Here is a 10764-nt window from a genome sequence, read left to right on the forward strand (position 1 = left end):
CAAGCCAAAGTGTTATATATTAATAGACTTTATTCTTTTCCATAGCAGAGCCTCACAGTTCTAAAAAGCCCCTTACTCAATTGATAACTAAAGCAAAGATGTCAGGAATTACAAAGGACATGGAGCTTCAAGTGAGTAATTTGGTTTTAGGGAAACTATTTAAAAGTGTGTCTCCTTTTACTTAAGAATTTGATACATCAGCATTCCCAAGATACTTCTAAATTTATAATGTCGATCTGTTTCAGGCTCTTCACTCTGCACTTTTCACATTTGATTTAATGGAGAGTGTTCTGGCGAGGGTAGAAGAACTCATTGAAAACAAAGGCTGCAACTGAAGAACCCACTGGAGTCAAATAAAATCTTTATTTCAGTATTCCACTTATCAAGTTGGACTCGCCGAAATATAACATGCCAATTTAATGCTGGTCTTGTTGTATCACTATGTAGTTTCACAGTAACATGTAACACTACCTATTTATAAAGGCATACTATGAAATAAAGTAGCAATAAAAAAGGAAGCAAGAATTACAAAAGATATTACTTGGTACAATCAATTTTATTCACAAGATTTATGATTAGATGGATTATTAAAAATTGAGGGAAACTATTGTTCTGCTTGAATCCCATGAAAATCAGATGCATAGAATTAGTGACTTTCTCCTGGGCAGTTTGAGAAACACAATGGAAGGGGTAGAAAATAATTGGCAAAAGTTGTTTGCTTTTTTCCGATCCTTCCCCTTCTAGACGCAAGTTTCAGTTAGATTGTAATTTGTTCTATGAATAGAAGGGCTTCTTCCATTAACAGAATCCAGCTGGTTCTGGATTTAATCCCATAGAATTAAGTCTCATACTAGTGAATTGATTGACAAAAGCTGCTTATAATTTAATTCCTATTTTTGTCACAGGCTTATATACAGATGTGTTGGTAAAAAGATTCCTGTTACTTAAATTTCAATCGGTATGATACAAGTCCCCATGGTACAGTAGTACAAAAAGAAGAAAAATAACATTGCTAAAATACAGAATAAGAATTGTCAAAAAGCAAAAATAGAAGCGAGTAAACAACTATTGTGATGTAAAACTGTAAAGTTAGAATCATGTCTATCAGCTGCTCTTCTGTACTTTTGAATAATGTCCATTCTCCCCTGAAATTAATTAGATGATATTGAGATCCTTATATACAAGCTTGTGGTTTATATCTGTCCTTCTTTTTACTATTGAAAGGAAAATGTATAAGGGTAATATTTCTTTCTTTATACTGGAGATTAAACATCTAACAACAGAGAGTTTTTTATTTTGAACATATCTACTAAAGTATATTTTCAGACAGGTGTTGATTTTTTTGTTGGATATGTTTTTTTAAGCACAAAATAAACATGGTCAATTTTTTGAATACTTTGGATGGTGTTTAACTTCAGTGCAATTGACTCTGATGAAGCATTTTCCAAACAGGGCTTTGTTCTATAATCTGTGTCTTTGCCATTTGCATTCTGTAGTGAATGTTGTCCAGATAGGATTTTGAAGAAGTCTTCCAATAAGAGAAATATTATAGTTATAGTTGTCATTTATGTATTATGTCATCAACAGTTGAGAAAGATTTGAAGATTTTACCATCCAATATCCAAGCAAAAATTGTACAAATAACATGTTTCAAGTGGTTGAACTCTTGGGCTTAATTCTGATTTTATATTGATATGATCTAAACAGAAATACCAGTGATTCAATACTATCTGCTCTTAAAAGCATATATTAAAATATTCTTGTAACACAATGTTTATAGGCATATTGAGAAGTAAGGTCTGTTGAAGTAATTTGGGACCTGCTCTCAAAATGGATTTTGAATGGGGCTAATGGATTGTAATCCAAAATGACCAGGTGGCATTCTGGGAGGGAGGAGGGAATGGCAGATTGAACTGAAAATGTCTGTGAAAAAGCAGAGTCGACAATTGCAGTATAGAAGACAAAGGGCAATGTGATTTTGTGTATGCTCAGCCCAACCAAATAATTGGGTAAAGACTTAGTATTATTTGTCTTTCTTCATTTTAAAGAAATTTTGGATTGGATGCATTTATAATTAATATTATAAGAAAAAGCTATCTTGAAATCGAAAATCTCTACTATGGCAGCAATCGGGCAGTTGTGTTCAAAGTACTGCACAACAAATGAATCTATTTGAGTGTAAATATTTATATTTAGATATTGCTATAGACGTAGAATTTTTAAAATACAAATTCTGCACTTACCTTTGCTATGGTCAACATTAATTTAACAGCTTCAGCACTATTATGGACTGGCACTATTCGTAAATTACTGCCTAAAAATCTTAAGCAGAGATTTTTTCAAATAAATATCCATTTGTACATTACATTTTTAGTACAGATAAAAATAGTATAACATTACATAAATGTATATGATAGTAACATTTGGGGACTTCATATTTCTTGGCTAAAATAGTGGGAGGTAGATATGTACTTGTTTAAAATGGGAAGTAGGCTGTTTTACTGATTATTTAATAAATGAAACACTAGTTCACCTACCTCTATTTTAGTATAGTAAATACAATCTGTTGGAAAACTGAAAGGCATACTTGCACCTTAACCCATGACTATTCTACGACAAACATTTTTGTGTCCATCCTCTCCTAAATCTTTGATCTGAGATCCTTTTGAGTTGTGATGTCAAAAATTGAACAAACATTCATGCAAAAAAAAAAATGTTATATTGTTGGATGCTATTGTTCTGGCAATATTGAATGTTAGCCTATGCTCTAGCCCAGGGCTGGTAAACTCACGTTGTCACGGTGGTGTCACGTTACATATCAGGACTTTTTCTCCCATTGCTAAACTGGGCATAGGTGTGGCCCGTGCATAATACATCTGGCCCGTGGGCCAGGAGTTTGACATCCCTGCTGCTGCCCCATCACTGTCAGATGATGAGTTAGAACTCATAGTTTAGTATATTCCTGGACCAGTGCATCACAGAAGACATAGTCTTGTATTTTTTCAGGATAAATGTTATCTGGAAATTATTATTTTCCCTGAATATGTACCACTCCTTTTGCCATTATTGGCCTTGTACTTGCTGTTAGTAACAAATATGGACACCAATCTTTCACAATTATTTATGAGTTAACCTGTGAAGCAAGAGTTTCCAGCCTTGGCAACTTTAAGATTTGTGGACTTCAATTCACAGAATTTCCTAGCCAGCCATGCTTGCTGTCGAATTCTGGCTATTGAAGTCCACGAGTCTTAAAAGTTGCCAACGATGGAGACCCTTGCTATATAGCATAGTCACCCACTCTCTTTCTTCCCTCCTAAAGCAAATAGAGGATAAACATACCTAGCTGCATGTTCACCTATTAGTTGTAGTTTCCTTTGCTGCTTTGTTATCTTTCCTCTACTGAAACAATGTTAAAGCTTCCTAAATCTAGCAGACTATTGTTTTGGTTATATTATTCTGTAACAAGCCATGTACTTGGATGACATAGAGTTACATTTTGTTTCTTCAGATAACAATGCATTCTATAATGAGAACCATAATTAAGAACCAAGTGCAAGGATGTCATGGTTTTACAATGGTTTAAGTTCCAACATTTCTAAATAAAGGGATCAGGAAATTGAAGTAAAATAGAATTTTAAGTAGACTGTCCCTTAACTTCTGCCAGTCACGATACTAGTGAGATAACAAAACAAAAGTTACACCTAATGTGATAAAATAAAAATGCCAAGTTGACAAGTATACAAAAATAAATTCCTTATACATATTGATATTATCTCTGCTAGGGCCAGTCTTCTATGCAGTAGTATTTATTCCAGAATATACATCCTACTTTTCATCCACTATAATATCAGGCTAGTTAGTTTGAGCTGATGTAGATCAATTTAAATATTTCTGTGTTGCTTTTCAGCTGTGAAACTCACAGCTGTTTTATAACAGTAGATTAAGCCCTGGAAAACCTTGTGTGTTTGAACTGTTTTATGAACTACATTTGCATGTCTAATTGCTTCCCTTTCAACAAAAATATAGAAATGCCAGCTGCTGCAATGAAAATGGTGATTCGGGATTGTACTCTTGCTAGCATAAAACCATGGATGGAGGCTTGAAATTAGGCAAAGATTGGTCTGGTCATGCTGGCTCTGTACATATGATATCTTTCTTATCCTTTTCTCTAACTTTCCATATTTTAAATTAGAATAACTAATAAGTTATATTCCCTTCCTTTTGGAAGGAACTGCATGCCTTATTTTCACATATGTCTATACATTAGTATTCCTGAATTTCTAGGAAATATAGCTCTTGCTGTAATACAATTTGCTAGCTGCTAACTTAATTTTAAAAACTTCTAATAAAAGATAATGTTGAATTTCTTTGTGCTTTCCAACCCACAAATTTAAGCACAAATTTGCAACATCATCAGGATATGTTCAGCTCCTGTAATATTCATAGCATGCTCCTCTTGTCATCCGGGATTTTATACTATGCATTTTGATCGCTTCTTAATTGGAAGCAAGATCACCCATTGTCAAACATAGGTAAATGTATGCTGGAAGTTTTGTAAATATTTACTTGGTAGTATATCTCACTGAAACCAGACTCCTGCTTTACATGAGTGTATATTTGGGAACTGCTAATTTGTTAAATTTTCTATGCAGGTCTTCACAATCTCCGGAAAGCTCAAGAGGGAGAAAAAGTGATGGCAGGTCTTACTGATTACCCCTACCTGAATGCTCTAGGCAACTAACTATGTCAACTCTTAAAATAATGATACCCCAAATACTTATTAAAAAATCAAGAAAGATAAAAAGTAGAAAATATGGTTCCACCACAAATGCGCGCACAACAAAAGCGCGCCTGACTAAACCGCGGTGTCTAAAGCGCGGTGACAAAACCGCGCGATGAATGAGTGACGAATTAGCCCTAAAGCGCGCCGACAGAAGCACGCTGTAACGTAACCCTAAACCTAAACCTAACCCTAAACCTAACCGTAAATCTTACCTTAAATTAAATCGCACTTCTGTCGGCGCGCTGTTGTCGGTGCGCTGTTGTCTGCGCGCTTTTGACATCGCAGTTTTAGCGCGCGGTGGTGTCGGCGCGCTTATGACATTCACGCTTTTGTCGGGTCATGGAAAATATAAATGCCCTATGCCCACCATCCGCCCGGGCAAGATGGAATGGATATTTGCAATCTTCAGCTTTACTAAAGTGTAAAAGATACAAAAGATGCCTACATCTGGGAGGGAGTTCCAAAGAAGCAGAGAAGCTACTGAAAACATCTGCTTTGGACACTCTTGTCAAGTACTGAACCTGGAGGGAATTAACCCTCTTTGATCCGGTTCAACAGGCAAATGCATACAGGAGGCAGACCTTTAGACAAAAACCACATGGGGCTTTAAAAATGCAAGTGGCAAGTCACATCTAGAAGCCACTGGAAACATGTAGCATTCAAGGAATAGCCTACAGACATACATACAATTCTAAATGTTCTTTCAAGGGCAAGTCAACGCAGAATCTGTTACAGTAGTCCAAATAGGAAGCTTTAGGGCATGAGTGATTGTGAACGGGGCTTTCTGATCCATAAATGGTCACAATTTAGATAGAACTGTGCAAAAGCCTCCATGCCACGGCTGTCGCTTGCTCTTCAAGTAGGAACTATGAGCCTATAGGAACTTGATTATCGGCCATCCCTGAGCAACTGCTCAGAGCCAGAGATGGAGTTTTCCTGAAAATAATTAGGTCGCAGATCCAAATCTATCTTGAAGGCATTTAACAGCTTTCAGCCACTGAGCCAGCCCTTCCATGGCAATGCTTTGGCCTGAGAATTAGACTGATCTCTCCCATCATCACCAACTGGCAACACAACTTCAGAAAGGAGGGAAATCGCCGCAGAACAGTACCATCCCCCCCCCCCAAATCCTTTAGAGACCATCCAGGAGATTACAATGGTCAATGGGAGACCAAGGAGGACCAGAAATTTTGCATCTCCCCAATCGCGGCCTCTCCAAAGGTTATCCACAAGAACAAAAATGCAATTTCTATGTGGTAACCAAATCTCAGCTATGACTGTAAAGGATCCAAATGATTGAGAGTCTATATATTATGAGCCGAGGTGGTGCAGTGGTTAGGGTGCAGTACTGCAGGCCACTTCAGCTGACTGTTATCTGCAGTTCAGCGGTTCTAATCTCACCGGCTCAAGGTTGACTCAGCCTTCCATCCTTCCGAGGTGGGTAAAATGAGGACCCAGACTGTGGGGGTGATATGCTGACTCTGTAAACCGCTTAGAGAGGGCTGAAAGCCCTATGAAGCGGTATATAAATCTAACTGCTATTGCTATTGCTATTATAACTTGCAATCTAATAATGTAAAGTGCTTTTATTATTTGGATTGCTTTCACTGAATGAACAGAAGTTATCTTAAATAGTATGAATCAGCAAATGCTGTAGATATATCCGTTTTCCATTAGTAGTAGAGCAAATTTCAAATTTTGATTTATTTCATACCTCTGTTGAATTCTGAACATCACTTCCCATTCTTTTGGTCCATGAAGGGCAGCTGATAAAAGTAAAAATCCATTCCTGTGAATGGTCATGAACTTTTTTATTCTGTCAAAAATGACTTCGCTGTTTGTCAATAGCAAATCTTGAGTGTCGACAAGCAAAAATGCAACACCTAAGCAAAAAGAACTTTTTATTAAATACACTTAACTGTTGATTTAAAAGAGTACACACAGTATATGGTTTGTATATGGTTTGGTATATACAGCTGTTGAAACTGAAAAATCTATATAAAGCTGCATCCTAACTCCACAATACTGAAGATTAATGGATAGTCCAAGAAAATAGATCTAGAAACAAAGATGAAAAATGGCAGTCGGCATTTTGGATAATATTTGTTACGATCGTATTTTACCTTGCAAGTTTTGTGCAGCAGTCCTAATACTAACGCAACATAAGAGAATTGGCAAGCCCCCCAACCCCCCCCCCAGAAAAACTGCTTTTCCAATTCAGAACCCCTCATCATCTTTGTATTATTCACTAATCATTTCATTATTTATTTTATAATCATCATCAAATCATTTATACTTTTCAAAACATTCTTTTCCGATGTTTGCATTAATATATTTATATGTACACCACCCATATATATGTATTCAAAATAATGTCTTCTTTCTAAGTGGAAATTCTCTAAATGTTTGTATCACTTTTTTTGTGAACTGAACCCATTCCCATTCATGTCACCTAACAGAGTAATCTTTTTACACTGGATCATATTCATTCACAATGTTTTGTAATTTTTCTCCAAATTCATGTTTAATATATTTTCATCATTCACTGGAGTTATAGCATGTTGGTCCATGAATCTATGAACTGATATTTTCATATGCATCCACAATAATTTATATGAGAACAACTACTTTCTGACATACTGTATTGTACCTGCTTCACTCATATGGGTAGTTCTCATTTAACAAGGGCAATTGGGAGTGGAATTTCTGCCACTAAGCAATACGATTGTATTGTAAAGTGTGAGGTCGCATGACTGAGTCCCTTAGCGATGTAATCCCACCAATTCCTATTGCTGTCACCAAATGTGAATCACAGTAATTAAGTAAGGAACCATTTACAACTTCTTGCCAGCTTCCAACAAGCATAGTGAATGGGGAAGCTGGCAAGAAATCACAAATCCTGGGCAGCTTGCAAGCAGGCTGGTGGGTGGCTAAGTAGCTGCTTTGACATGATACGAGCCTGGCTGAGAGTGGTGGCAGTTGTGATGGTGCTGACAGGCAGGAGGATGGGCAGACAGCTGGTACTGCATCAACATGGCTAAGTTGGCACATGTTATGGAGTGTGAGTAAGTAAGAGTGCTGCAAGAGGACGCATGCTGTAGAGTGGAGTATGACATCCCTGGATCTTGTACAACATAGCTAGGTTCCTCAGGAGTGGTTACAAAGGGAGAGACTTACAGGAGTGACTTGCAACCTTCCCTGCCAGCTTACCCACCGACTTTGCTTATGGATAGCTAGCAGGAAAGGTTGCAAATGGCAATTACATGACTGTGGAACATTGCAAATATTGTAAGTGCTAGCTACTTTCCGAGCACTCAAATTGCAATCACATGATCACAGGCATGCTGGAACAGCTGGACCTTTGAGGATGGATTATAAGTATCTCTTGTTCAGTGCCAAAGTATCTCTGAAAAGTCACTGAATGAATGGTCATTAACTAAAGAATGCCTGTAATTAAACCTACACTTTCACTTAATGTAGGAATAAATTTCACTCTCGTGAGATCAGTACGTTTTCATTTTGATCTATTATATCCTTTCCACTTCATGGAGAGTATTTTCAAAATGCATAAAGTACCCATTTTTCTTTCCTTTTTTTCATAAGGTTTGTGCTTGTTAATCATTTATCCCATTTAAAGTAGCCATTTTGGTGTAGCAATTAAGATGCTGGCTTAGAAACCAAGGGACCATGAGTTCTAGATCTTCCTTAGGCATGAAAGCTAGCTGCTGACTTTTTGCCTGTTACTCTTACACAACCCAAACCTTGCTGTTGTGGGAAAATGAAAAACTATAGTAATATACCAGAAAGTGAGAAAATAATAGATCCATCTTCCACTGAATCTGAATAACGAACTCGGTGTTGCTGATTTTGTAAGGTGGTTGAAATTTCATGATCCTAAATAAGTAACAAAATGATATATTAAAATACACTTGGTTCCTTAAGTAGAATGGTGGTTATTCACAATAGTTTTAATATATGAAACTACTAATTTTAAAAACCCTGCAATCTTTGTTATGCCGGATCAATCCAAGGCTCATCTAGCCAAGCCCTCTGTTTGCAAAAGCTGATAAAAATGTTTATAGATGTTCCAATCATGGAATAAAACTAATTATATTGTCTTTTCTTGTAGGGAGACATGCTCTCCTTGCATATCAAAGTATAATTTGGATTTGTTAGCTGAGGGTTATCAGATCTATCTGGAATATTTTTCTAACTTTAAAAAGTAAACAAAATTACTGTCTAAAATCCCACACTGTTGGAAGTAAAGTGTATAATTGAATAATTTGCTTCATACAATGCTTCAATTACTTGGTTTATGAGACAATAATTTTGCCACACTTTTTAGTTTAAAAAATATATTTTCACCTTCAACCCACTAAAATAAAATGCTGTGAGGTTGCAGTGTTTTATTTAAAAAGTTGGAGCATTTTTTCAACAACACAATTTCATTCTGAGTTGTTTTGAGCTTTCTAAAGAATTCAATATCATTAAAAACATGCAAGCAAACATAGTTAGATGTGTTACATAAGTATTATCATCTTGAGATAGGCTAATTACATTTTCTCATTTTTTTTCTACTTATCTATTCAGAAAGGCCTTTAAAAAAGTATTAGGTATGTTGCCATCTTGGGTTATTTATAAAAATAACTCTGGGATGCAAAGTAAATAAATAAATGGAATAATAATAGAGATAAACATTACAGATGTATCAAACTCTTTGAAAGCAAAAAGAATCTAGATAAAAAATTTTAGGCAATTTTCTCCATTGCATCTTTCTCATTAGACTATTCAATGTGCAGCCTGATTGCTATTAGCTGACTAAAGGAAGAATCTATAAGAGAAAAGATGAGAAAGACAACACATAGGTGAGCATCATCTCTATTCACAATTAATAAAAACAAATTATAAACTTTGTCAGGTAGCAAGAATAGTCTAGTGTGCCGTGGAAACATAACCCACTATTCTAAAATATTAAATAGCTACGGCTGCTTCTCTTCTCTCCAAAAAAAAGAAGCAATAATGTGATTCTTCAATAGTTATTTGTTTGTTCCAGTAACATAATTGCATCTAACATTGGGATAGACAATCTGATAATACTTGGGTTGGAGATTCCATATAGGATTAGAAGCATTACAGCTGAAACAAGGATGAGTGTCTGCAGCCCATGACTTAATTTAGACATAAACCACACCTCTTCAGAAATAAACAAATAAAAATAAATTATATTGACGAGCATATGTGAGGGCCAGAGAAGGATAAGGAGAAGTAACATCACCAACATGACTTTTATAAATTAGTGTTTGGTGTCTGGCCTTGCTGCTTCTATGTAACAAGTTTATGAAGAAGCAATCCTTCCAATTAGCCTTTTGGTGAGAGCATTTATGACATATATTACCTGGAAAGATGAACTCAGAATGATTGTAGTAACCCATCGTATGTTTTCTTGACCACAACTTGTAGACATTTTGGCAATCACTAATATTCCCGGAATGCAATCCTACTTAAAGTTACCTACTGTTGGACAAAATAGTAAAAAAAATATTATTTATATGTTGTAAGGAGCACGTGCATACGTTGTGATCCTTATTTTTAGTTGCCAAGATAATTATAGAAGCTGAGCAACACAAACAAGAAACTCCTCGCTGCCACAATTTTAAATGTGTTTAGGAGCACGTTCCTCTGGATTTTAACAAGACGGTGGTGTTATTTAAAGACAGAACATCTGCATATCCAGAATTAAGCTAACTTCTTGTGGATTAACTAATAATATCTCATGACTACGTTGCTCTTGCAATTAGGACGTTAAGGGGCACAGTAAAATGAATTAAAGACTGGGATTATAGTATAGTTTAGTCCCTAAAGTTCACTGGATGATGTGGGAATAACCACTATTTCTGAGCCTGGTTAAATGGATTCATACATAGAAGCTCAATGAGAAAAAGCCCTCCTCTTACTATCAGCAGCAGTAATGACAGGCAGAA

General features: G+C 36.0%; 2 protein-coding genes across 2 annotated transcripts in view; one reads left to right on the forward strand and one right to left on the reverse strand.

Annotated features, from left to right (window-relative positions):
- Positions 1-1370, forward strand: part of GLMN (glomulin, FKBP associated protein) — a 48157-nt gene extending 46787 nt beyond the window's left edge. Inside the window, 3 exon segments of the mRNA XM_032218912.1 lie at positions 49-131; positions 246-313; positions 315-1370. Coding sequence (XP_032074803.1) covers positions 49-131; positions 246-313; positions 315-357 — 194 coding nt within the window. The 3' untranslated portion in view covers positions 358-1370.
- Positions 1371-1402: 32 nt separating this feature from the next.
- C5H1orf146 (chromosome 5 C1orf146 homolog) lies at positions 1403-10247 on the reverse strand. The gene is made up of 5 exons (XM_032218913.1): positions 10179-10247; positions 8584-8677; positions 6498-6666; positions 2244-2322; positions 1403-1528 (listed from the first exon to the last, which is right to left on the reverse strand). The coding sequence occupies exons 1-5, from the start codon at positions 10245-10247 to the stop codon at positions 1415-1417; spliced, it is 525 nt and encodes a 174-aa protein (XP_032074804.1). The 3' UTR covers positions 1403-1414.
- Between the last annotated feature and the right edge of the window lie 517 nt (positions 10248-10764).

The sequence above is a fragment of the Thamnophis elegans genome, chromosome 5, assembly GCF_009769535.1.
Source record: "Thamnophis elegans isolate rThaEle1 chromosome 5, rThaEle1.pri, whole genome shotgun sequence".
Classification (NCBI taxonomy): domain Eukaryota; kingdom Metazoa; phylum Chordata; class Lepidosauria; order Squamata; family Colubridae; genus Thamnophis; species Thamnophis elegans.